Source organism: Vanacampus margaritifer, chromosome 2 (assembly GCF_051991255.1).
Source record: "Vanacampus margaritifer isolate UIUO_Vmar chromosome 2, RoL_Vmar_1.0, whole genome shotgun sequence".
Classification (NCBI taxonomy): domain Eukaryota; kingdom Metazoa; phylum Chordata; class Actinopteri; order Syngnathiformes; family Syngnathidae; genus Vanacampus; species Vanacampus margaritifer.
Window position 1 is genome coordinate 53160266 of NC_135433.1, and position 27669 is coordinate 53187934.

At 39.4% G+C, this 27669-nt stretch overlaps 1 protein-coding gene across 14 annotated transcripts in view; it reads right to left on the minus strand.

Annotated features, from left to right (window-relative positions):
- LOC144044427 (thyroid hormone receptor alpha) overlaps nucleotides 1–27669 on the minus strand; it is a 105044-nt gene that overhangs the window by 649 nt on the left and 76726 nt on the right. For 2 of the 14 annotated variants that reach the window (XM_077558830.1, XM_077558831.1), the window contains exons 5-11: nucleotides 18971–19140; nucleotides 16265–16386; nucleotides 15453–15600; nucleotides 14813–15018; nucleotides 14263–14406; nucleotides 12767–13025; nucleotides 9929–11115 (exon numbers count right to left, since the gene is read on the minus strand). In XM_077558830.1, the coding sequence (XP_077414956.1) occupies nucleotides 10865–11115; nucleotides 12767–13025; nucleotides 14263–14406; nucleotides 14813–15018; nucleotides 15453–15600; nucleotides 16265–16386; nucleotides 18971–19140 (1300 nt within the window). In that variant the 3' untranslated portion in view covers nucleotides 9929–10864. Of the gene's footprint in view, nucleotides 3764–9928; nucleotides 11116–12766; nucleotides 13026–14262; nucleotides 14407–14812; nucleotides 15019–15452; nucleotides 15601–16264; nucleotides 16387–16451; nucleotides 16527–18970; nucleotides 19141–22441; nucleotides 22739–27669 lie in introns of those variants that run through there. The other 12 variants (XR_013291268.1, XM_077558833.1, XM_077558840.1 and 9 more) reach the window with 12 other exon arrangements.

Genomic DNA, 27669 nt, shown 5'->3' on the forward strand with positions numbered 1-27669 from the left:
ACAGTAGTTTAGCGAAAACTAACAACATTCTCACTCTACCTGAATTGTTTTGGAAATGGATACAACATTGATATAAAGAGATGAATTTATTATACAAGTAAAAAAAAAAAAAGTTTTAAAACTGTAAACATGAGCCTCTTGGAGGAATTGCATGCTAATAACTGACTTGCATCTTGGAGAACTTGAGCCACGGTGAACAGAAATTGTGAAAAATAAGTTATAATATTACGAGAATAAAGTAACCGTAACGAGGCCATGTTGACAAACAAACTGTCTGAAACCAACTGTAGCGGTTGTCATTCAAGAGAATTGTCATCAGGTAACATCAAATATTTGTTCAAACCCTTGAGTGATTGAACAAACCTGACAAAAGAGGACATTTTAGTGTGCAATTATTTCGTAGGAACAGACGCGAAGCTTAGACGTTAAGCGTACAGTACTGATGATGGTTGTTCAAAGTGTAATGTTGCATCAGAGGATGGTCGGAAGTCTGACTTTTCTGACTTCAAACCAGGAAGTGTGTACGGGAACGCCCCCTTGAAGTCAGAAATCCGACTTGCGAAGTTGGGAAAAAAAAGTATCCTGACTACACCGACAGACTACAATGTGACGTTACTCTAGAATTGCGACCCATTTTGAAACACAGACCGTGAATGGTAAAACACAATTTACTCTTGTATAAAACTACAAACTGTAGCTGTCTTCACCGATACATCTTCAACATAACTCCATGTAACACAACATATGTGACAGTATGCCGCTATCTCCCTGCATGAAATTATAAGGTAAACTACTGAACTGTATGAAATGCTTATGAAATAAGATAAAAACAATAAATGAAGCAAAATTGCGAGATTGGAAGTTTGCTGGAGGTCAAAATGAGTTTTGAGGACCAAAATAAAAAAAATATTTATCACTATCCGCCATCTTGGTTGTTTACTTTCACCTTGAACGCTGTCAGGTCGGAACTGGGAAAAAACAACTCGGATATATCCGACTTCCGTACATCCTCGAATGCAGCATAACTTGACTAGATCCCTCACTGTAGCGCATATATACACTTGCTTGTAATATTACCACTTCAGTTTTTTATATTTTAGATTTTTATCATATTAGAATGCTATTCTCTGAAAATGAACCTTTCTTCTTCGCAAAATTACTAAAACTATTTATATTATCATACAAAGTAAGGACTTTCTTCAAAAAAATCATCTTATTTATTAGTGTGGCCATAATACTCCTTTGTTGTGTGTGTGTGTGTATATACAGTATATATATATATATGAAGGAACACTTTGTAATTTACTAAGTTGTCTATGGGTTCTCCATTGCCAAAGAAGACAGGATCAATAATGAGCTGCTTCTGTTAACAAAGGTAAACTGAACACTTAATTAAATATTTCGATTACTACAGTCGCACCAACAATGAACACAAATAGACCCACATTCTCTTGACACCATCATCAGATTGAAGTCAAAGTAGAAGAAAAGAAAAAAAAAACAATTACAATACATTGCTCAGGGTTTTTAGTCCTCACTCCAAAAATATACAAGTCATTAAAAAAAAAATCTACTGCTCAATCCAGGCTCTTTCGCACCTTGTGGACTCACACACCCAAGAATAATAAGTAGGACATTGGTGCACAATGGTCAACATCAAATTCAGCAACAGCATGAGTGTGCGACTTTCCACCGTGTCATGAATGGTACAATTGCAATTATTTTACATTCCACATGTGGACATATTCCTATAGAGTATTGTCATCTTTCTCTAGCAAATGATTTAGAGCTGGCGTCCTTGAGGATGTTGGAGTGGAGGGATGGGCTTACATCGATTAGAAAAAGACGAAGAGGAGGCTCGCCATTACAATAGATGAGGATTTGATTTGTGGGACGGACAAATGTGCCGAGGACAGAGAGGATGTTGACTAACACATGTTTTCCCTGGGTAAGTAAAAGCAGTTTTGAAGCAGGCGCATGAGTTGAGGCTTTAAAGTGTACTTTTAAGAGTTCACAGTTTAATTTATCGTAAACATGAGGTATAACATAACGAGTACGCAAAGTGACAGACGCAGGGAAAGTTCAGTGGTCAGTGGTTGACAAAACGTGTCCGTTTCCTTTTACCATTTAAGTAGTAACAAATACACAAACAAATATCTTGTCGTGAGGCAACAGCTCGATACTACTAAAGCCATGCTCAAACACATCTTCGGTAAATCCTACGGCTACTAAAGCGGCATTTCAACAAAATGCAATAAAAGTACCTGACACAATATTGCTAGTGTCCACAGACACGCATTGGAGGATCTACTTTGACCTAAAATGCTGTTCTGGTTACGCGAGTATACTACAGCTAACGCTTTAGAAACCAAAACTTTACTTAACTCAAGATAATAAATTGACAACACTTCTTCAGCATAACTGAAAACCTGAATACACGCCTAAGAGAGTATTCTCTTTTGTATGTAAGTGACGACAAGCAGTTAGCTTGCAGGAGTTGTACTGGCACGGCATGCAAAGTGTGGCCAGTCTTGCTCTTTTTGCAGCTCCGTTGCCTGTATGAGGATCTTTTTCAGCAAAAGATACCCTTAGCTACTAAATCATTCTTGTGTAGATGGTTTTGGACCTTGAAACCCTGAAGCTAGTGTTTGTTACATGTAGTTCTGCATAGAAGTAGATGACAAATGCCAGATTATGTCTTAAAAAACAAAAACAAAACAAAGCAAATCTGAATAGTTTATTACGGAAAAAACACATGGCTGAGAACCGCCATAAACTACGTAAAAGGATTAGGGCCAGTGTAGAGAGAGAAACAAGTTTGGCAGGATTCTCACTTTATATTCAGATGTCTGACTTTAAAGTGAGAATTCTGACTTTAATCTCAGAATTCTGACTTTATTGTCAGAATCCTGACTTTAAAGTGAGAATTCAAAGTGAGAATTCTGACTTTGATCTCAGAATTCTCACTTTAAAGTGAGAATAATAGTCGCACTAACAAAGTCAGATTTCTGACTATTCATTCTCACTTTAAAGTCAGAATTCTGAGATTAAAGTAATTCTGAGAATAAAGTAAGTAAGAATTCTGACTTTAAAGTGATAGCATAGAGAGCATTGTGTGTTTGTGGATGTTTATACTAACCACTGTAAATGAGCACAGCAGAACTCGTAGCTTCTTGCTCACTTTAAAGTGAGAATTCTGTGAAATAAAGTGAGAACTCTCACTTTAAAGTTAGAATTCTCAAAGTTAGAATTCTCAAAGTCAGAATTCTGAGAATAAAGTCAGAATCCTGCCAACCATTTTTTTTCTCTCTTCACTGGCCCTAATCCTTTTACGTAGTTTATGGCGGTTCTCAGTCATGTGTTTTTGTTGCTCAGATATATTTGACTTCCCATCAATCTCGAATGCAAATCTTAAAACCCTGACAGAAAATGTGAGGCTAAATTGAAAACAATCCCAGATTGAAATAACTTTTTCTTGTTTGAACATGGCCTTGCAGTTGCTGGCAAGGGAAATGGTGAAATTGTCGTTCAAGAAGATGACCACTGACTGTTGGTCTGTCTCTCTGCTATGCTGGTGCATGTGATCATGGCTGAAGGCAGTGCGCTCTGTGGTGCTGGTGATAGTTGATCATAGAAGAAGGGTGTTTTCTTTACCGTGGGCGGCAAAGAATGGCTGCCAGCTCCAACCATGACGCCGAACCTCATTTGTTTGTTGTCCTTAAACTGGAACACGCGAGTGCTCTCTGTGCTCAGGGACGTGGTCCTGAGTTGAAAAAAAAGTGGCAGAATGTGAATATATGCGTTTGTCTCCGACATCGCTAATATGAATGGAGGTGTGCTACATGACTGCTTTGTGATCTGATTGGAGGTGGACAGCTTAAAAAAATAGCATATAGAGCATGCGTGTTTGTGGATGTTTACGTATACTAACTACTGTAAATGAGCACAGCAGAACTCATAGCCACTTGCTGCATGACTTTCCTTCGCAGGAAAGGTCAAAGCACAGCAGGCCTTGGAGACGGCAAGCGGGAAACTGCACTGCTTGATCATCCTATGGCTCTGCCTGCATCTGTGTAAGTGTGTGTAGGTGTGTGTGAATCGCTGCTCACATTTGGATTTAAATGCCATGCAATGTAGCAACAAAGCGTGGTGGCACTTAAAGGCCATGCCTCTGCGAGGGGCCTTCCTTGATTACGTTCAAATGGGAGCATTTGTCTGCTTTGCAAGCTCTGATAATACGTTTGGCATGACGCTTTTGCTTGTTTCCATGGAAACCACTTGATCAAGAATTTGTCTTTGTGAAAAGGGCCCCTTGTTTGGGATGTCGAGGTGAGAAGACAGGCAGCGTGAGCACGTCGCAAGATACCTTCTAAGATGCTCAAGATTAGAGTTGCAAAGGGGTGCAGGATATTTCTAGAAACTTTCCAGGGAACACAAAGTCATTTTGAAACTTTCCATATAAATATATCTGGGCAAAAGGGTCCACATGTCGCTAGGATTAATGTTGAGATATGGATCATTTTAGACAATTTGGACATAATTTGTCAATTTTGAGATTTCTCCACAAATAGCCTCCTTGAGGTCTCTAGTTTCATTTCCCAGCAGCACAAAAGTTAAAATTGTAATAGAAGTGCATGAAAATAAGCAATCATTAGGCAGTATGCATCGTAACTAGGGAGTGTTTTTAACCTAGCTGCTAGCTAACGCCACTAGCTAAACCTGTTGTTCTCAAAACTAGGGATTTCATCCTTCCAACATTAAAATTGTTGTCAATTTTTGAGGTACGTCAATGTATTACATATCATTTTAAAGGGGATTAAGTGTAGAATTTGAATATATGAATATCTCAATTTTTTGCCACATGAGGACCTTTTTGCCATAGAGAGAGAGAGAGAGAGAGAGGGAGAGAGAGAATTTAAAGGGCTCAAGGAAGGTTTTTGTAGTTATTACATCCATTGCAAAATACAAATCTTGAGAGGAGAGAGAGAGAATTTAAAGGGCTCAAGGAAGGTTTTTGTAGTTATTACATCCATTGCAAAATACAAATCTTGAGAGCAAATTGCGGAGTGGAGCTTATTTCAGCAGTATTGAATTCCAAGTGTACATTTTAGGGTTAGGAGAGCTCAGGAAGCTTATTTTTTTTGTATTATGAATGGCTTGCGTCTTCTTCTTCACCCACAAGCAGTAACAAGCTAACAAGAAAGCAGTTTGTGCAGCAACTTTGCTATTGCCTTGCCATAAGTCAGATGACACCAAGTGCTGTTTCCTTCCTCTTGGTTTGGATGAATCCAGAGGCAAACACTGCAGACCTGGTGTTTATTTAACCCCACCAATGTAGTTTGTTGACTTGATCCAATCAGGCCAAAATGGCTCTTGCTGGAGTCCCATTTTTTGCTTGTCATTACACCCGACCATAATCTGCATCGTGTTTCGTCATAAAGAAGCCCATTTCAGACATGCGTTCAACATGTTTCTGGTATGCTTTGCCTTAGATGTCCACGCTCATTGCATAAGATGGCTTCATCCAAAATAGGATACAAACAATGGAGGTGGGTTTGGAAAAATTAGGAAACGTACTAAAGATAATTAAGCAATTAACAGCACATTTGCTGTTTTGGATTTTGGCAATGAATTTGCAAACAGAGCAGAGATCATGTGACACCATCAGAAGTGCCTACTTGGCATGTCATCACATGCAGATCACATGTTAAGATCACGTGTGAGCAGGCCCCTCAAGTCTTATAATGTATCAGGTTCCTAACTAACAATAGTCATTGTTGGTCCTACAAATGGACATGGGCCACTTTGGCTGTCAACTGTTGATCCACGGCCTGTTTGGAAATGGCTGCAGTACATGTTGGCATCTGTATGTTTTCATGTTGCAGATAAGAGGGCAGCTGCACTGAGATGAGAGGTGAGGTAGAATCAGGTCCGTTTTGAAACGGGTTTGAGCGACGAGGTAAGTGACATCATCCCCGCCCACCACCCAACAACGACTCCAATCACATCAGCGGTAGTTGAGAGCTGGCGGTTGGGTCGTGCCATCGTGTGGAGAGGAGTTTTGTGGCCCATTGAGAGAACAGGACGTGTGGTGGTGCACCCCGGCGGTTGATAAAGATGCAAGTAGAAATATGGTCATATATGATCTTTGAGAAGAAAAATGTGAAGCGTGTGCGAGATGAAGCTTAGAAAGGAGGTATATACTGGAAATATAATAGATAAACTCTGTATAGTGTCTATATGTAATATATTACTCTGCAACCAGTCTTGTTGGTGCTACTTTAGCAATGAAAGAAAAGTTGCAAAGTTTTATGAATATGAATGCTGAGAGAGCAGAGATGTTCCTAGCAAAGTAAAATTCTGATGATGTAAAGTAATTGCTAAGAAAATCACTGCCACTGTAAATCCAAAAAGTGTGTGAATGCTGAGACAGGCATTCTAATAGTTGTTTTTCTTAACATTGCTTTTATTGCACGTAGCGTGTTTGCCCAACAGATTCAAATTGGTGGCAACGATCATGTCCTGGGTTCGCCTCACAAGAAGTTATCATCCCAATGCTGTCCACAGCCACATGGGGGAGTCATTTGCATATTGCTCTCAATCATTTCTCCCCACCATTTTGTGTTTGGGACATTTCTCAGCATTCACATGCAATTTCTGAGGGATTTTAAATTTTCATTTCATTTCATTTCACCTGGTGACAACATTCACTCTCCTTTGGTTCTGGTTTGCAACTCCTGAGGATAATTTGTGGCTCTTTACCTGAAAAATACTTTCAAACTGTCAGTTGGTTGTTTGAGGGGATGACCCAAGCCTTGCGGCATTACTTAAGTGATATAATGGTGTTCATTTCATATCTTGGCCTTAGATCCCAAAATAATCAGGGACGGCTGGTTAAAGGGGACCCCCTTCAAAAAAAAAAAATTCTGAACACTAATATGTTCTATGTAGTTCCACTAGTTTAAACACGGTGAATAATATGACTCAGGTAGCAAAATCCACCCATTTTTATACATCCCAGAGGGCGGCCATTTTCCCACTTGATGTTAACTGCAAATGACATCAAGTTGCTCAAGGATCAGATAATGAATGACCAATCACAGGTCACCAGTTTTCCGACTTTGGTTATATGACATTCGCAAGTTGCAGTGATTGAACAGCACGTTTACAGTCGACAGCAAGCAGCGATCAAACCATTTTTTTTTTAAATTTGACTGAAAACTTTTGATGGATAAAAACATTGTGGTCAAACAGCCAAAATTTTGCAGTACATTGAGGCGCAAACAAATTATTTTTAAATAATATTGTAAATGGCAAGTATATACAGTGCTCAGCCTAAATGAGTACACCCCAACATGTTTGTATGAATACCTTTAGTTTCCTTTTAGAATAAGATTTTTATGGGATACTACACTACAAAATACTCCAACAAATGTGAGCCATTCATTGCAAACATAATTTGTTAATTAGTACCCACAAAAAAATAGTTTAAATTAAATCTATTAAAGTATATTTTGAACAAATAAGTAGACCAAGAGGAAAAAGACTTGACAACTTGTTAATTCCAGGCCTGGCAGACATGTTGCTATCCATAAAAGTCATGGATGTCATAGAAAATACTAGATGTATTTGTTTTTTGTTGTGGGGTTGCATTCATTTTTTGCATTAGTTAATTTGATTCAAGTGAAGATTTTGTAATCTATGCATTCTATTATCGACCTTATTTTCATGTTGTGAGTGAAGCACATATTCTACAGAAAACATTTTGAAAATTGTTCTTATGTTCATTGAGATATTGAATAAAATCTTTCAATTTTTCGAAGGCGGGGGTGGGGGGGGGACTCATACAGTATATGCTGAGCGCTGTATCCTGTCAGAACGGGGAGATTTTTAAGGACAAAATATGATGGGAGAAAACAGTGGAATGGAGGCATTAATGTTAACAGTGGGTGTAAATAAGAAAGGTGTCTGCCCTCAGATAAAATAATAATAATAATAAAAAAGTCATATCTGTGCATTCCGGGCATTAAAACAGCTCAGGTATGAAGAATACAACCCCTCTATGGGGCTAAAGGGGCATGCTCCCTTGGAAGTAAATTTTGAATCAATTTGATGCATTTCGAGAAAACAAATCAAGCAGAATTAAAAGACAGAATCAATCTGTCGATACATGGTCACATAATGCTATAAAAGCAGGGTTGTGATTGTTACTTTTAAAAAGTATTCTGATACAGTTTCTAGCTACCTGGTAAAAATGTAGTTAGTAATGTAATCCAAATACCGTAATGTTTAACTAATGCATCTTCAATAATTTATTAGAATTGCAAATATAAAAAGTTCATGTGTAATTGACACACATTTAAATGCATATTTTTATACTGTTTGTATTTTTATATAGACAGACTGGATGAAGGGATGATTGCAGATGGATGAATTGATTCATTAATTGATTGAAGGCCATGAGAAACAATTACTTAGTTGCAGGTAAGCTGTTAACTTCACATAGACGGCTAGATAGCTAGACATACATACAGTACATACAGACAGACGCACGCACGCACACTAATTTTGAAACTACAATGATTACAGTGCGTGACGTCAAGCAAAAAAAAAAAGTTTTGTCCTAGTGACAACTTCAGTCGGTTTTATTGTTAATGTGACGTTTAAATGAGCAAAGCTGTGAATTGTTTGTGACGGGAGAGTAACAATTGACTTACGTTAGCATACAGCGGCTATCATATGTAGCCGTTGTACACCCCCCCCCCCAAATTATTTTCTCATAGGATCTCCACGATTGACGTAGGTCACATATTTTGGTTTCTAAATGGCGTATTTTGACAAAAGACTAGTGATTTCCATGCCTTTTCCAGATGAGCTGCTAACCAACTTAGATAAAAAATAAACCGGCATGTTGCAACCCTTGTTCCCTCCTACTCACCATGAAGATGAACTTAACCCTTCCCGCAGCACCTCCAAAATAAAAGTGCCTACATATTCCAGGTGTCAGGACAGCTATATTTTGACGAGGCGCGACAACAACGGTGCATGCAACTGTGCGCATTTAACATTTTCTTTTGTCAAAGAGCACAGTCAGCGCACACCTGTTTGTTTACTTTTCCAAATGACAGAAACCCATTGGGGCAAGGGAGAACTTGCAGCAGCAATCTCTGCAGCAAGTGGCAAAATGGCCGCCTAGTGAGGTGGACAAAAAACAGTGGATTTTGCTGCTTAATTCATATTTCACTAATGTAATATTAATCAGAATGCTGTGTTTAGACTACAGGATATCATGGTAAAGAACATTTTTGGGTTGACGTCCCCTTTAAGAAAGAGGTTACGAGAGTGCCAACATTCCTGAGGCACCACAACATATCATTGAGGGATTCTAAAAATAAATGCACAACTTAATAGATGACTCAATTGAGAAATGCCTTGCAGGAAGTTTAAGTCTAATGAAGAAAGCAAATCAATTAGTACCTCTCGGAATCTGATCCCAATTTTTTTTTTTTTAAGACTGAGCACAATTTAGATCTGAGGAGGAGGCAGAATCGTTTGGTAAATGTCTCACACTGCATGAGCAACTTAGCTTTGCGTTGCTTTCAAAGAGCTTGAGTGCAAGTTCAACACAGCTGGCCTAAATTTTGGGGAACCTTGCACCAAATTCTTCATATCAGACTGTTTGACTTTATGTCACTAGTATTTGGCTGTTGCACATAAAGGCAAGTTCTTTTAGAAGTGAAAACGGTGTCCCAAGCCTCGTTTAATCCACTTCTTTTTATAGTTCTTCACGAGCTACTTATTTCTCTTGGCGCTTTCTATCGCCACGCCACAATCAACTCCCACGCCAAGTATCTTCACAGTAATTCCTTTTTCCACTTCACCTTTCCAATTGGCTTCTTCAGCAATGCCAAAATTAGATCCAAAGAAGCATCTTAATAAATAACCATTTTTATTTGCAGCTTATAATAAAATATTTGGAAAATGTATTATATACGTAGTTCTGTGTCGGGAATGTCGTTATACCTGAAAGGGACACTTGCTGCAATGGATTTGATGGTCTGATCTACATTAGTTTAAGAATATCCCACCAGCCGCCACTGATTATGAATCCCAAATAGAAAGTCTTAAGCCTGTGTTTATAGCCCATCATAATGTAAAAGAAAAGCTTACAGCAGGGGTAAGCTGCATCTCATGTCAAACATGAATTCTAACTAATACATACTAAGACCCATTATAAAAGGACACGCATAGACTGAAGACTACATGCTTGTGTGTTCTCTCAGTAAACCAACAATAAATAAGACACTACATTTTACAAGCGATGAGGTAAAATTGTAGGCGTTTATGTTGTATTTTGGAGAGTGTGTGTGCGTGTGTATAAAGAGAGAGCTCACTATGTGAGGGAGGTAGGTTGGCGAACACTGTCATAACAGCGGCTCAGTGGGGGTCAAGCTGAACTGCGGTGGCAGCCGCTGCTGATAAGGAAGGTGCAAAGAAGCATGTGGAGTGGGATTGTCTGAGGAGATTATGATCCGAAAAAAAAACACTAGATGAGGTGTAAGGTGTCTGCGTGGGGAGACATTAGGCTTGCTGGATTTTTGTTTGTCTGCATATAGTTCTACTTGAGTGTGTAGTTTAAATAAGTGTACCTTTTAAAGTGACATGACAAAGAAGCCACATAGTTTGTTTTTTTTCTTGTGATGTTGAGTGCTGGTGGTAGGTGGTGGGTGTCTGAACCCAAATGTTCCCATCAAAGAAGAAAAAATATATATTTTCTCTCTCCTTCTTTCCAAATGCACCCCTTTGGAGAGTTATTTCAGCATCAAGGTGTTCCAGTAAGGGGGTGCCAGACACGGTTTTCTAGTCACACATCCTGGTCCTCGAAGACCTCCAAGAAGAGCGGGGGAAAGAGTTCGTTGGGACACTCCACCTTCATGTGGAGGAAGCGGCTGGCGTGGCACGCTCCGATCATGCGCAGGTCTGTTACCTTCATCAACAGCTTGGGCCAGAAGTGAGGAAGGTTGTGCTTGCGGTGGTTGATGTAGTGCTCAAACGCCAGCAGGTAAGTCTCTTGGCACTGCTCGATCTTCTCCACACTTGTCAACCCTGAGCGATCTTGGGTGAGAAATGAAATATTTGTACATTAGAAGTCATTAGGGAGCAAACTCAAGGCCATGAGCCATATGCAGTCAACCACATAATTTTGTGTGGCCTGCAAAGGCAATTCATGCTTGTCGACTTCATGTTGTAAATACCAAAATTACAATTTGTCTCTAATTTGAATAACATCAAGATATTGGAAGCATTTTCCCACTTTCAAAAATAACTTGAAAAATAGTTCAACTGGATTCTGTTGAGTATACAGTATGTGATAATGCAGTATCTCACAAAAAGTGAGCACACCCCTCACATTTCTGCAGATATTTCATGATATCTTTTTGGTACAACACTGAAGTAATGATGCTTTGACACAAGTAAAAGTAGTCAGTTTACCGCTTATTTAACTATGTCAATTTATTGTCAAAGTAACTCAAAATGCAGCCATTAGCAGCTAAACCCCTCGCAACAAAAGTGAGTACAGTGTTCCCTCACTTCTTGCGAGTGATACGTTCCACGCCCACCCGCGAAGTGGAGGTAATTCAAAAAAAGCTTCTTTGTTTTTTCTTACTTCAATAACCGCTAATACTGTCTGTCACTTTAAAGTAACACTAAGGAACTTTCCAACCTTAATGAAATATTTTCTTAACTCTTCTGATAAAACATCGACTTAAAACTACCGGTAGTTGAATGGTACCTTTGCCATGGCTTGAGGGGGTCTGTATCATTTTTACTGAGACTGAGCAACTTTGGGGAGGATGGTAGGAACACTGCCACACAAAAAACTACGAATGTGCTGACTGCTTTATGGCATTCGCCACTTTCCCCTTTCAAAAATTTGTTACAAAGATTGAAGTCAATTTGAATGTCGATGCACAGTTGAAACAACTGAAAAGTTTTGTCTGAAGAGACAAAAAAGAAAAAAGGAAAAGGGTAGCTACCCAGATTGGCCCGGATTTCACTTGCTGGTGTGAGCTAAAAAAACATACTGACATACTGAAGGAGAGCATGATCCCCTCCCTTCAGAAACTGGGCTGCAGGGAAGTATTTCAACATGATAATGACTCCAAACACACCTATGAGAATACCACTGCCTTGCTGAAGAGGTAGAGGATAATTTGGTGATGGAATGGCCAAACATGTCACCAGACTTAAACCCAATTGAACACAAATGTTGATCATACACCACTAGTTAGTGAGCTATTTTTAGAACAAGCCCATGAGCTACTCATGTGGTCCTTGGGGGTTCCCTGCCAACTGTGGGGCGCTGTATTTGTGACCCCTGACCCCTTAGTATCAGTGGTATCAAAACCTGTTGTAGGTCTAATGTTTGAGGATTTTGGAGCGTGTAAAATTACTGCCGTGAGAGATGGAATCTATTATGAGAGAAAACATCTGAATGCATAAAAAATAGCATACCAAATTGAGTTTCCCTCTTCATTAGAAATATACACACAACTCCTTGTTCTCACAACACATGATCCGTCATCAGACAAATGCAGGACTGTTTTTTTTTCTCTTTTTTTTTTTTTTTTTTTTTTTACAAGTGAACTGTCAACTAGTGAACTCTGTGGTCAGTGAACTAACTGTAACATTTTCTTGTTATGTCTGTGTTTGACAGTAAATCCTAAAAAAATAAATCCGTATTCATAACAATGATAATCCTCACCTGAGCTCATAAGAAGGACAGCCTGCATCAGCGCCACCTCAGAGTCATCCAGGTTAAACTGGGCAAGGCTCTTGCCTAAATCAAAGATGGCGTCCGACACCACACCCAAGCCGCCGTTCTTCAGCTGCTCACGTTTCACGGCCATCTCGCCGTTTAGCGTCAGCGTCTCACTGTCCGGATCGTAGCGCACGGCAGCGCGTAGTGACATGATCTCCATGCAGCACCCTTTCAACAAGATGATCTGGTCTTCGCATGGAAGCTGTGAAGTAAACACAGTAGGGATATACTGTAATCCCAAATAGAACCCCCGCCCCAAAACAGGTGTTCTCAAATCTCAATATTTCTTTTGAGTATTTTCTTAACTGTTCACGGTGAAAAAAAAAAATTTGTCTGAAACATTTGACAGCAAGCAAGGCCATTTGTAGGAAAACTGACAAGGCTGCTGCAATTCTAGCAACATGGGAGCAAAGTGACTCGTCAGCTGCTTAATATTTGACAATGCTCTTCGACGTCATTATTGCTCAGTGACAGTTCATTATTCAATTGCTTTTTCAAAAATCTGCTGCAACCTGGTAAAAATAAAACAGTAAAATGGCCTGCTATAAATGATAAATGATGAAGTCGTAAAGCCCAATTAGATTTTTTTGTGGAAAATTGCAATTCCCAGCCATTCATGATGTGTTAAAACTGCTTATCCTATTGTTGGTCATTTGGTCATGGGGTGCTATCCCAATTCCATCTCAGATAACATTTTCCATTTAGTGGAAGATTGCTCCAGGTTTTGGCAGCTTGTCTAATATGAAAGAAAAAGGAAAATGGGCATACTTGTTTGTGCTTCAGTTATTTGTAGTTCTTCTGCTAACACTATGTAGACAAAACCAAAAAAAGACGCATTTATAAATAGTATGTGCTGCTGTCCAGTAGTTTGCATACATTATTACAAAGTGTAAAGTATTCATGATGAATAGGACATGTTTACAATGTTCTAATAGGATTTATGGAAATGCAATAATATTGCTTTATGGATGTATTTTCTATATAATTTTTGGTCATTCAGTTTTGGCTGAATTTGGGTCTTGTTGTTGTCGGGTTATGTTTAGCATATTTTCTCTCTTCCTGCAGTGCGGGCGTGTGGCAGGGGGCGTAGCTGACCTACATTCACACAGCTGCAGCAGGGTACACCTGATTCCTTTGCACTCGTCAACTTCAACAGGCAAGCCTGGTTTAGACTCTCCACAGTCAGATGATCCTGTTGACTTAGTGTCTTACATATAAATATGTTTTCCTGCTGAATTTACCTCCAGTGTATTAAGCTTCAGTTTTTTTTCTCCTTGTGTGTTTCTGACCCTGATTTTATCCTTCCCACATTTTTGCTATCTGCTGCCCCAGTGTTAATCGGTGTGACTGTATACTTCTTCCTGCCTTCCTTCCTTGGTGTCGTTTGTTTTCTGTCCTCAACACAAGCATAAATAAAAAGCACATACTATATAACCTACCTCTGAGAACATGGGCAGTTTCTTGGCAAAGTCCACCACTCGAGTGATGGCAGGCGTCATGATCTTGGTGAATTCACTAAAGGCTTCCAGGTCCACCTTATCTCCTTCTGAGGTGGGCACCAATCCCTGACCAATGTCATCTGGCTGCAGGTAAAAACTCATTTGGTTAAATAACTACTTATTAGGAGGCCTGTGGTTAAAGACAATTTATATTTTTGTCACAGTAAAATGTGTTGCTGTAGTGTCTAATTTAACACCATTCCTCAGGCAGTAGAATGTTTTCAATATATATATATAAGGCCATTGAGAAAGTTTAAATGTGAGTCCAATACATGATATGCTTTGTCATCGCTAAGGCATACGCTGTTAGTGAACAACTGATTTTTTTTGCCAAAAAGCAGAGAAAGTGTAACTGCATTTACCTGCTTGATTAATTGAAAGTAATCCAATAAATATGGAATGTATTAAAATGAAGACGAGCATGCTTATATGTGAGCCCTCCAGTGACAAGCTGCAGCATTTGGTCGGAGGGCTTATTTTTTCATCTTACCAGAAACTTGCGCTTCTGTTTCCAGCAGGATCCCTGGGCGTTCGTGTGTCGATGGGCCTCAGTTGCCATCCTGATCAGCTCCCACTCCGAGGTGTTTGGCTCTGGCCTCACCTGCAGCGTCCGCACCAACTCCTCCTTTTTTCTTTTCTCCCGATTCTCCTCAATCAGACGCCGTTTAGCTACTCGCTTGGAGTCGTCCAATACCACTGATAGGTGAGAGGGCAGACCGAAAAAAATGTTTTGTTGGCATGCAGTCGAGTTTAGTTGCTCATTTTCACTTTTTGGAAACGGTTATGACTATATTGCGAATGTCAACATGGTGGTGGAAAAAAATCAACGTAATGGAATATGCATGGGGACACAAAAGCGGAAACAAAAATAATTGGGAATAGTTGGTTTAGTTAGTTAGTAGTGGTGGAGCAGTTCACGTGCCATATCTTCTGTAAAAGAGGCTTCAGGATAATTAGGAATGCACTGTGACGGTAGCTCATTACCCTTAGCAGAAACTGACATATTCCCTTCTCAGTTGGAAATAAATTGCTTATGTGTCATGGCTAGAGAGACCAGCTTATCTCAGAGCTTGTTTGATCTCAGCAGGATAGATATGAATAGCATGAGTGTTCCGGTTCTATGAACTCACAGTCCATGGCCATGCCAACAGAGATGCACTTCTTAAAACGACAAAGCTGGCACTGGTTGCGAGTGATCTTGTCGATGACGCAGCAGCCTTCGTATTTACACGAATACGCCGGGTGGAGGTTCTTTTGTATGGTTCGACGGAAGAAACCCTGGAAGGGTAAAAACAAACAAACAAAGAGGCACTGATAAAAGATCGGGACAAGATAAGTTGAGATAAACAGGAAGGAGGAAAATTAATAACATTATGTAACACTTTTATTGTAATATAGAGGGCTGACAAAAAAAAAAGGAGGGGGGGGGAACGGGGGTTCAGATTCAGTAGCAACTGCACCTAAACGTGAATCATACATAAGTCACAATGCATCCCAAAAAAATAAAAAATCCTTTGCATCTCTCTAGTTTTGTCTAATCTTACTGTCACACAAATAAAGCTGAAGGGCGAAAACACAGCTTCCTTGTGCAGAGCAAAAAAAGCAGTTTTGCAAGGGCCATTTATACCAAAATAGGTTCCACTGATTATAATGGTATAATAGCAATAAAATTCTCAGTTTGCGAGTCACTTGGAAAAAGTGGGCGCAATCACAATTTTCAAAACCACAGCAGAATTTCATGAGAAGCTGATTTCTCATGTGAATCTGTTCTATTAGGATTCGTTCTGAGAAAATCAATATTAAACACATTCTAGGGCACCATTATACTTCCATATTCAATTTGTTAACAACACTACCATTGTGACAGCTATCTGCAGTGTCTTCTCTTATCTGCGTCAGCCTACAGTCTCAAAGAAAATCTTTTACCGACTCGTTACTGTACCTTGCACCCCTCACATGTGATACAGCGGTAGTGGTAACCGGTCGCCTTGTCGCCGCACACCACGCATGGCTCATCCTTCTCCAGGTAGCTGGGGATGTACCCTGGAACAGAGATGCTAAGAGCTATAGGAAAGGAGGAGGAAGTTAAGGAGAAGGATGGGATGGAATTAAGAGAGAGGTGAATATACCGAGTAAGGTGGGATGAGCAGACAATAAGGCACGGGTAAGATCGAGAGGGATGAGGGATGAGTCGTGATTACAAATGGGGATAACAATGAGAAGGACAAGGGGAGAAGGGGCTTTGTATTAAAACGGGGGCCGTCAACAATTCGGTTGTATGGAACCCTGAGGGTCTGTGAGCTTGGATAAAAATTATTTATATCCGTCACAACAGGCTTCAAGGCAAGGTTTTCACATACTGGGTATTTATTATCTCATGCTCTCACACATAGCATGAAATCATATATTTAGAACCTCAAAGCTGTCATGTTGGTACGCAATGGGAAGTCATATGTTACTTCTCCTTCACATCGTTGTCCATCTTTGGTCCTTTTTAAACTTTCCAATGTGTGTGTGCTGTAAGTTAATATTACAATATTACTTCATTTCTGAATCGATTTTTGTTCATCCACATAAATGTTCGAGCACATCTTATTTTTTGTAGGCTAACTTATAAGTGATTGTGGTCTGTTCTTGCTCTACCATGTGAGTATGGATGCAATCACTAATAAATTGTGCTTATACCGAAGGCATATTTGATTAAACTATGGTCTTATGACTTCTAGAAAACCTTCTTTTTCATTTAAACAAGCCAGACAGCATTTGATCTCTTTTTCTCATGAGTTATCATTAAATCATGACTCGTCCATTGCCACACAAGTGAACACAATATGCTGTTTGGCATTTTGTTGCTAAAGGCAGAATGGAAGATCACTGAGGCTCAATAGTTGCAGTGAATAAACGAGGAATACAATCAATCTGATTGTTGGGATTTTAAATCTTTAGACAACAACCACTCAACACAAAACAAGATGGACTCTGATAGAGTTCATGATAACTATTTTCTGCCCAAAAAAATTGTTGTTCATATATTAAAAAAAAAAAAAGACTTAACATGCTTAATCTAAAGTTATTCTCTGCACCAATAGTGTCCATGTTATTAACATTTTCCATATCAACTAAATCATGATACACTTGTTATGAATAATTACAATATTTTTTTGATAGGGATTTGGGAGCTCAAACTGATTTTTTTTTTAACTAAGTGTGAAAACTCCAACACCACAGGAACCTGGAGAATACCTGAATTTAATTTGGCAACCAGTTTGTAATGCACCTTAGCCTCAGGCATGTTTAATGTGACTTTGCATTGAAACCTCCAAGGTCAGACAAACTGAACAACAGCATGTACTCCAATGTACTTTGGCAAAGACAAAATAAGTCTGACTTTCATCCTCCTCTTCCTGAATTCCACCCACACACCTTCTTATGAGGAAGCAAAGTCTGGGACTCTGAGGTGGGCCTTTTTATCTCTAGGTTGAGATCGCGAAGGGTCACCAACTGGGGGGCGTGGTGGGGGAAGTTCTGGATGTTGTGGGACTGTCTTAGTTGACACGCCTCTGCAACATCGCATTGACATAGGGGGACAGTGCCTCTGAATTGGTGACTTTAGTTTTACGTTTCTGCTTTTTGCAGAAAAAGTGGGTTTGTTGGCTTCATCAAGTAGCGTTTCGCATTCAAGCATGAAGCGGTTGAAATAAGAACCAATCTCAGTCTTCAGTCAGAGAAGGTGGTCCCTCAGCATATGTGGATGTGATCCTGCCCAAGTATATAAATTCAAGTATTTTGGAGTCTTGCTCATGAGTGAGGAAGGAATGTTGTGGGAGATTGAGAGGAAAATTGGTGCGCCCTTTGTAGTGATGAAGACTCTACATCGGTCTGTTATGGAGGTGAGCCCATCAACATTCCCACCCTCACCAATGGTCACGCGCTGTGGGTCGTGACCGAACAAGATCAAGGATTCAAGTGCCTGAAACGAGTTTCGTCCGCATTGTCTGGGCTCTCCTTTAGAGGTAGAGTGAAATGCTCAGTCATGTGGGATGGTCTTGGAAAAGAGCCAGATAAGGTGGTTTGGGTAACTGGCTAGAATGCCTCCTTGATGGAGAGACTATGCTTTATGGCTGTTCTAAGAAGGTCTTGGGATCCGCCGGAGGAGCTGGATGAAGTGGCTTGGAAGAGTGAAGCCTGGGTCGTGACCTGACCCGGGATGAGAAGAAGGAAACGGATGGACAGATGGATAAATTAATGGAATATGAGTCTGATATTTTGAGACTGCAAATCCCGTTTTTTCAAAATGTTACTTTTGTATTTTAAATCTTATCCCTTGAGAGACTGATTACCAGGTATAAAGGGGACTTAAACCTTGGCTACCTTTGTGAACTTATTCTTTTTATAAGTTCTACAAAGCCTCTAAAAGAAAACAGCAAGGAGTCTAATACAACAGTGAGAACAAAGCCATTCACAGTCCATGGGGGAGTCGGCTCTAGTGAGATGAGGTGCACTGAACATCATATTCCAAAGACAGACTCTTCGAACACATCAAAAGCTTGAGAATGTTACGTGACAATTCTATTGAACACTCTTTTCTATTTTGCTTTGGTGATGACAAAAATATGGATGGATTTCTTTTGCGGTGAATCGTCCTTACCAGACATACTCTTCATCGAAGACTGGCTGTTCTTCCTTTTTCTCTTTGGCACATCGAGCCACCTTATGGGGGGCAAGATGGATTTCTTTTGCGGTGAATCGTCCTTACCAGACATACTCTTCATCGAAGACTGGCTGTTCTTCCTTTTTCTCTTTGGCACATCGAGCCACCTTATGGGGGGCAAGATAAAGAGGTTACATTAGGTTGGTAAAAGTTGCATTATTTGCTTGCAGTAAGATTTGACCAGCAATTACATCACTCAAATAAGTCTCTCCATGCCAATTCAACTGTCATATCTAACATCATCTTAGCAAGCAGAGCTGTTGCTCACCAAGTAGCTTCACTTATTACCCCACATATTTCCAGCAGTTTGTTAATTTAATGGACATGTTCACTTCAAGTGCATTTTAAATTATATTGATATATGGCCAACCTAAATTGAGTTTCAAAATGTGCTTTTTACCCTGACTTGCTGATAATGTATTTACTTTTCTTTTTAACCAATGTACTTTTCTTCATGCTGCTTTTTTTATTGTTTATTTATTTATTTTTTTCTCTCTTTTTTTGGTGATCATGTGTATGTGCGTGCGTGCGAGTGTGTGTGTATTCATTAGTTCACCCAAAACCTATTAAAAAAAAATCCCATACCGTTCCCCTAAACCGAACGCTTTTATTGTTTATTATGTTCTGGCCTTTTCTCACTCTAACAGGAATGTATGTGCTGCCTGTCACTGACACATTTGGATGACCCCCCCTTTCTCATGAGCACATTATTGCTTCATCTTTTTGGTCCATTCTCCATGTATGGCTATATTGTTAACATGCATCAAAATTTCCTTCATCTCCTCCTCTCTAGTCTGTGCTGGTTTCAGTCTTCTCTCCATATTTCCTTCTGTTATGCTCAAGAAGTTGTTTTCCCTTTCTCTCTACGAGAACACTCCCATGAGCCACAACACTGACAACAAGATTTGGTATTGGAAAAAAAAATGTCATTGTGGAAAAAGCTGCATTGACATTGTAACAAATATTGGCATTGGAAAAGGTTGTATTGAAAAATAAAATATAGACATTAAAAAAACACTATTTTCTTTAAGCATATCTTTTGTATTATGATGTCTTTTTTAATGGCAATCTGCAGATTTTTTTTACACTTTTTTCTCGAGGTCACAGATTTTCAGTTTCAACTGTGGTTTTCAGTTTCACTTCTCTTTTTTTTCAGTTTCAACTTATTGGCAGTGTTTTAACGTGGGGGGCGGTTTGGGGCGGGGCTTTGAGCGTGAAAACGCCTTCCAGCTTTTCAAGAGAGGAGAGAGGAGAGCGCGCCCTCTGTTGCCTAAAGGCATCAAAATCTGTATTTTTTCTACATATAACATTGTAGCGTCAATGTTAATGTTTCTGTAGTAAACAAGTTTAGCACGGTAGCTAAATTAGCATGACATGACATGATGCATAAAGACGACATGTCGCAGGTGAAGAACGACCAAGCTGCATCCAACATCGCCACAAACAGAATGGCAATGAACTTGTCGACAAAGCTGAACAACCTGGAGAGGATTGCTCGTCGGAACGCAGCGATGAACAGAAATCGAGACGAGGAAGGAACCGACTGAAGGGTGAGGCTGGATGCCGGCTGCCATTTTTCCTTAGCTATCCAATGCAACTGGACCACACTGTTCAACAAGAGAACAAATCAACGTTTTGATCAACAAAGACTATTGGGATGACGGACACTTGTACAACAACTTGATAATCCACACAACTATATGTGATGAATTAACACTGATTTTCTGCATCCTTTTGCATTCTGGGGACGGGAATTAATAAGCTTCGGCTTCATCCCGTCAGCCCTTTTTTTTCCCGGTTATAATTGTATGTGAAAAGTAATTGTTGTAAATTGTCTCTATGATTGACCGAAAGGAAAAAGGAACAATAAAAACAAACAAAGTAATTTCAAACATGGCGGTTTTAACGCCACAAGTAACATATATAACCACATATAACATTGTGGCTTACAGCTGGTTTAGGAGTTCCTGGTAAACTTGTATCCATAAGTATTGCCTTTAGCCAACAAAGGGCGCACTCTCCTCTCCTGAAAAGCTGGAAGGCGTTCTCAAAGCGCTCAAAGCCCTTCAACTCTCAAATACTGCCAATAAGTTTAACTGAAAAAAAGAGAAGTGAAGTTGAAACTGAAAACCTGTTACACAAAAAAAAAAAAGAGTGTAAAACCCCCCTGCAGATTCGCATTGAAAAAGACACTTAAAGAAAACAGTATTTTTCTAATGTCTGTACTTTATTTTTCAATTTCAACCTTTTACAATTCCAATACTTGTTTCAATGTCAATGTAACTTTTTCCACAATGATAATTTTTTTTTCCAATATCAAATCTTATTGTCAGTGTTGTGGCTCCATAGTCACACCCCTCACCCAGAAAAAAGAGAGAGAGAGAAACAAAATGAGCAGTGACATTTCTTTCTCAGTTGACGCTGCACTTCATGGTTGAACAGTTATATTAATTTTATTGCTGTGCATTTGCCCAGGCAATTACACTGTGGGATACATTCACTGGTCACTATAATCTCTGTAGCTGTTGAACTGAAACACATTTCTTGTCATTTCTGTACCAGTTGAAAAAAAAAATCATGATTTTACAATAATGGACATTTTGTTGAGTACCATTTGACAGGAAGTTGAAACATTTGGCTCAACATCAAAAGACTGACGGGCCAACTGTTTTGGAGGGTGCATATCTTGCCTTATGCACTACCAGTTAAGTGGATATTGAGTTGAGTCTGACCAAAAGCAAGCAAAGTTGCTGATAAGTGACATTTGTGTAGCTCAACTTTTTATGCAGTAACTTCCTATTACACAAATATCTCTTTTTAGAGTTCGTCAGCCCGACTTTTTGTTTATTTATTTGATTTAACCATTTTCTTGCATATAAATTAGTGCCAAAACTCATGATCAAAATTTCTTATCATTTTATCAGTGTGCTAAGGAACTGTAAATCTCTAGAGTGGCTCGCTGACGTTATTAAAAGACAGCGTTGTGGCATACTGAAAAGGAAACAAAGCATTAAAATTGTGCTAGTAATAGAGTATACGGCAACATGGTGAACTGGGAACACAACAAATGCTGCAAGAGCAAAGCAAACAAACAATTAGCCTTGAGGTTTTAACTTGTCCAACATCCACCACCACAACAAGAAAAAATAGCTCGCTGGTTTTCGGCTTCAAACCTTGTAGGCTACACAGAATCTAACTAAGATGTTTAATGTGTTACTTGAGAAATGACGTTTAAGAAGTCCACAAATTGCGTTAGGGATTTATTTAATTTCATTAAACATAAAATAAATAAATAAATTTGGGAGCTACTACCAAGAAGGCTTGACTGGTGTTTATCGGAAATCAATGCAACAAACATAAAGATACGGCAATAGTATACACCCACACACAAAGTAGTTTAACACCAACCTGTTGATGCAGTATGGCTGTAAAATATGCATGTTGTTATAATTTTTCACCCCCACTTTCAGCCTCCCAGCAGTCTTAAGTTGTCAGTGCAGGAAGTCCAGCTCCTCAAAGCGGTTGGCAAACAGCATTGATCCACCTCTACATGGAGGTCTGAACTCCAACAACCTCCCAGTGACCTCAACACTGACATTGACCGCGCAAAAGTTCATCAGACTGTCAAAAAAGACAAGCTTCTCCTATGAGTTTTGATAGCCCGAGCGTTTGTCTGCCTGCCTCAGACTGGCTGCTGGCAGGAATGACTACGATGTTTATTTCCCTTGCTCCCCCCTCCCTTTTTCACTCTCTCTCTCTCTTCCTCCATTCTGGCTGCTCTGGCCCAGCCTTCAGTGTTTGTGTGCATGCATGTGTGTAGACATGTGGCGTTTTCGGCCATCACAATACAATTCATTTCACTCTGATCTGTTTCGAAAGAATGCGCCAGCTTCCTGTCTGCCAGTCTTTATTTAAACATAAAGTATTTTTCTCCTCCCAAGTGTCCTCTTTGTCCTTCTCATTTGCTAATCTTTGTCCCCATCTCATGTTACCATCAGTGCTCCTGTTACATTAATTGGATTGAACTCATTTCATGTCCTTTCCATTTCCAGCATTTAACTTGTATTCAGTGTCTTTACCTCCCCAACCCCCCCCCCCACCCCTCACTACCCACACACCCACAAAAAAGTCTTTCTACATTCAAATTCACTTCAGCCTAAATACTAACTCGATTATATAACGGCAGCTGAGGCGGCCTCTCCAGTGGGTTTGATGTGTGAGCACAACATTTAAACTCAATTTGAGCCTTTTTGTCTCAAATATGCAGTCCTTTCCAACAAGACCAAGATGGATGACCGGATCACCTCGACCGCTTAGAAGACAAGCATCCGAGGTGGAGTACAGATCTGCGTTTGTAACCCTAAATAAAATGCTACAATAAGAGGGTCAGCCAGCGACTTGAGTCATGGAGTTGGCATTTCACATAGTCAATAACAAGCGGCTTTATTATGCTAGTCAGAACTTCGACAAAAACCTACTTCCCCAACTAGTTCCTTTTAAAAGTGACCGAGTGAAACTTACCCTTGTCTGCTGTGAAACACCTCTTACCTAAATTTTAATAATCATTTTGCACTGACAAGCAGTTATAACAAATTGAATGGCAAAGATGAATGTTTGAAAATCAAAAAGAAAGCTAGTGTTGTTGAAAGAGTTTTGTGGAATTTAAGTAGTAGCGTGTGCGCACAAATATTTTTGGATGTGTGCCAAGGCCTGTGGGCAGCATATAGGATTATCACAGTATTCTGTTTTGCATCATTAATTCATTCATTCAATACAATTAATGTTATTTGTTATGTTATGTTTATCAATGTTATTCTTGCAAAATGTCTTGGTGAAATCAAACAAATAAGAAATAACAACAATAAGAACAGAATCTTTAGCTCCTCTTCTATCCCACAGACAACACCGCCTTTTTGGACCATTTTAACAACACCTTCAGGTAAATTCCAGTCTCAGCTAGCCTGATTCCACATGCTACGCTTACAGACAAGGACACATTGAAAATGTTCTGTTTCGACATGTTGCTTTTCCATTCAAATTTTGGGTATAAAACCAGCTCTCTAGTTAGTGTGACTTGGTCGTGACCACATAACAACACTTACACAATCACATGTGAATGGAGACATTATGTAATTAGTCCAGAAATTACAACTCTTTCCATGTGTCTTTGACATGCCTCTGTCAAAATACCCTAGAGCAGGGGTGTCAAACATAGGGCCCGCGCCGTTAGGTCATCCAATCTGACCCGCGATGACAGAACACAAGCTTCAGTTTTTCATTAAAATTAACTGTTTTGCTGATCTTGTCCACTAAAGGGTGTACTGATGACCACTTAAATGACATTCTGAAATTTGGCTCTTACTCAGGATTTGATGCAAAAATTGTGTGCTCATTTTTAGGAAATTTCACATTACTCTACAATAAGATAATAATAAAAAAAAAGAATAATAAATTTGTGGTTTTTTTTTAGAATGCATGTGTAATTATTTGCACCGAAAAAAAAAAAAGGAAATATTTTTGACCTGTCCTTATTTATAGCTTATTAGGCCACGTAATAATAATGGTCCGCCCCACTTGAGATCAAATTTGAGTGAAAGCGGCCCCTGAATTAAAATTAGTTTGTCACCCCTGCCCTAGACTAGCAATGGTCCCCAAGGACCGAGCCGCGGACTACCATTGGGTACCGGACCACACAGAAACAGTATGTTATTTTATTTTTTTGCAACGGAACATACATGCTCCAATCGGGAATGGATTTTATCATTCAGCAGTGACGCGGGAGTTCGTGCATTTGGAGGCTATAGTTCAATGGCTTAGAAACGTAACAATTAAAGTAAAAAACAATCTGTTTGTGCTACAGTGACTGATCTAGCTACCAAATACACAACCAACCTACAGAGCAAGTTTCAGAGGTTAAATACCTTGGTTTCTTAACCCTTTTCTTAAATTTTAAAAATAGGTAACAAATTGGCCAAAAGTATATAGGCCAACTTATACCTTATTTAGATTAATCAGAGACTGTCTAACATTTGATGCGGCTAAAATATTTATGTACACTATAATTATGTCAAACCTCATCTACTGTGTCACTTCATGGTCGCAGGCAGTTGCACAGGTGATAAAATCCAAAGGGAGACTTCAGTACCCTTGCCAGCAAGTTGAATTATCGTGGTATTTGTGAGTTCACAAACTCCGGAGAATACATCTTGTAACGCTCCAGCTGATAAATTTGCAACCAACCTTTTTTAGGTCGGGCCAATCAAGCATTGTGTAGGACGAAACCAAGATACGCCGATCACAGGGGGAACAAACAAACCTAACGGACGAATGGACGCTGTAATTAATTCTGTTCTCGCAGATTTACTCACCATTTCCTTATTAAATGTTGAACAGAGAGAGGCGCTTCGTGCATTTTTATCTTAAAAAGATGTTCGTGCATTTTTCTCCCCCCTAAGACGAGACCGAGGACGACATTTTCATCCGTTGCTGTGATTAGTCAAAACAAACGTGCACAAGATGCCGCATCGTCCAATCAGCTCGAAGTATTGCACACAATGTCCCTCCTTTCCTGAGCAGATCTGCTGAGTAAAGTTCCAGATTGATAATGTGAAGATCATCCTTGAGTGAATCACAATTATCAATCTGGCTTCCATTTATTTTTTTCGCTCTTTTTTTTCACGACTGGCTTCCATTTCACGTCACATCACATCACTTTTGTTTTACTCTCTTGTACACATTACTGGAAACGGTAATGTGTGGATCTGCATTGAATCTCTTTTCTTGACAGTCTCTTTTTCCAACTATCACTTATCACATCTTCCTACCAAACTCAATTAAGAAAGTACCAGCTGAAGCTTCTAGAGGGGACTACAAATATGACAGTGATTGCTCAGAAAAAAATACAATAATTACCACTCTATTGTACTCAAAGGAAACATGCATTGATTTGAAACGTAGTCTTTGCCAAAAGTATTGTGTTATGGTGGACCCAAATGCAGGGAAGCAAGGAGGTGATTCAGGTTTCCACTCAAAAAGGTAAAGAAGGTATTTGGGATCCAAAAACAAACAACATATAGCTGCAAAATATTTTACTGTAACAAGATATGTCTGCAATAAAACGTAAATTATTTTATATCAGCCTACAAAAGTGAAAAACTAGAATTGATGATGGAAGCCTAATAGATGATTAGGTATTGTAAACAGACGTGACTATTTGGACCATTGATTGTAATAAAGTAAAAATAAAAGTGATTTCATACCCATCATTCTTCTTAATATATGCCAGGTTTTATACATTGGTAGAAAGCTTACAACATTGTTTAGATATTTGCAATTATTTACGGTTAATGCATTCATAGGACTTTTGAAATGTCCGACAGTATTTGAATGCAGCTGCAGTTCGGCTCGCCGACTGCTTTTGTTTAGGCTCCTGTTAAAAGCGGCTACTTGCTAATGCCGGAGACTTGTGTCGTATCATACAATGACAGACTAATTATCTTTGTTAGCATCTTTAATTGGCAATTAAATATAATTTGTGTTGATGTTGGAAGTCGACTTGCGGACTAGTGAAGATGGCCGCCTTGTGCCGGAAGATGTCACGCGCTGCGTCGCTCAATTTCAAAATACAAGTAACAAGGCAATTGCATCAATGTCAATTTATGCTTTTATTTATTTATTTATTAAGTTAGCCTCCGCAACGCGTTCCGTGGATGTACTCGTGCCATGCGACTGGATTAATATTTCACCAGCACAGTGTGTACAGTTGGCCGCATTTGCGGGTGAATTGGTTGCAGTGTCGAGCCCATATACAGATCAGAGAGACTAACACAGGAGAAGTGACAATGGCGGGTGATTCAAGTACAACAACATCACGCAAAATATTTTGCTGTGAAAGGAAGTTGCGCAAATGGCTATCCACCTTTGTTGAGAGACTGGCGGTTTGCTCGCAGTCACACGAAAATTGGAGCAGAGGTGTGGACTCGAGTCATGAATTTGACGACTTTAGATTTGACTTGAAATTTTTTTAAAAGACTTGTAACTCAACTTGGACTTGACCAACAATGACTTGTGACTTCACTTGGACTTGAGCCCTTTGACTTGAAAAGACTTGCTTCTTCCACCAAAACAAAACGATTAAAATGTATGTTAACAAGTAAGTTCCTCTCAGTGTTTGTGCGCATGTGTGCGAGCTGGGCTTACAAAGCTCCGTCATTCAGACATGTCAGGGAAGCCGCAAACACACGCCGTTAATTACGCCGTCATTGCACGATACGGTACAAGTCTCCGGCGTTGGTGGCTAGTAGCTAACTGTTAGCATCAGGTGCCTGGTTGGCAAGTTGCTACAGTAGTTTGACAGCTGTTGCTTGGCTCACTTTGTAATCCACTCTCCCTGTTTAAACAAAGGAAATATGACTTAAAATGCACTTAGATGTATTTTTCATTATTAAAAATAAATAAATAGAAGTTTGCCTTCATTTATAGTTATTTTATTAAACACTAGTTTAAAAAAAACAAAAAAACATTCAAAATGTCCAATATGGCTATTTGGATTTTAGGAACACAACTTCAAGTGCAATATAACGTAAAACAGGATCCTTTGTTATTTTATACATGGACTATGTATAAAATAATTATGT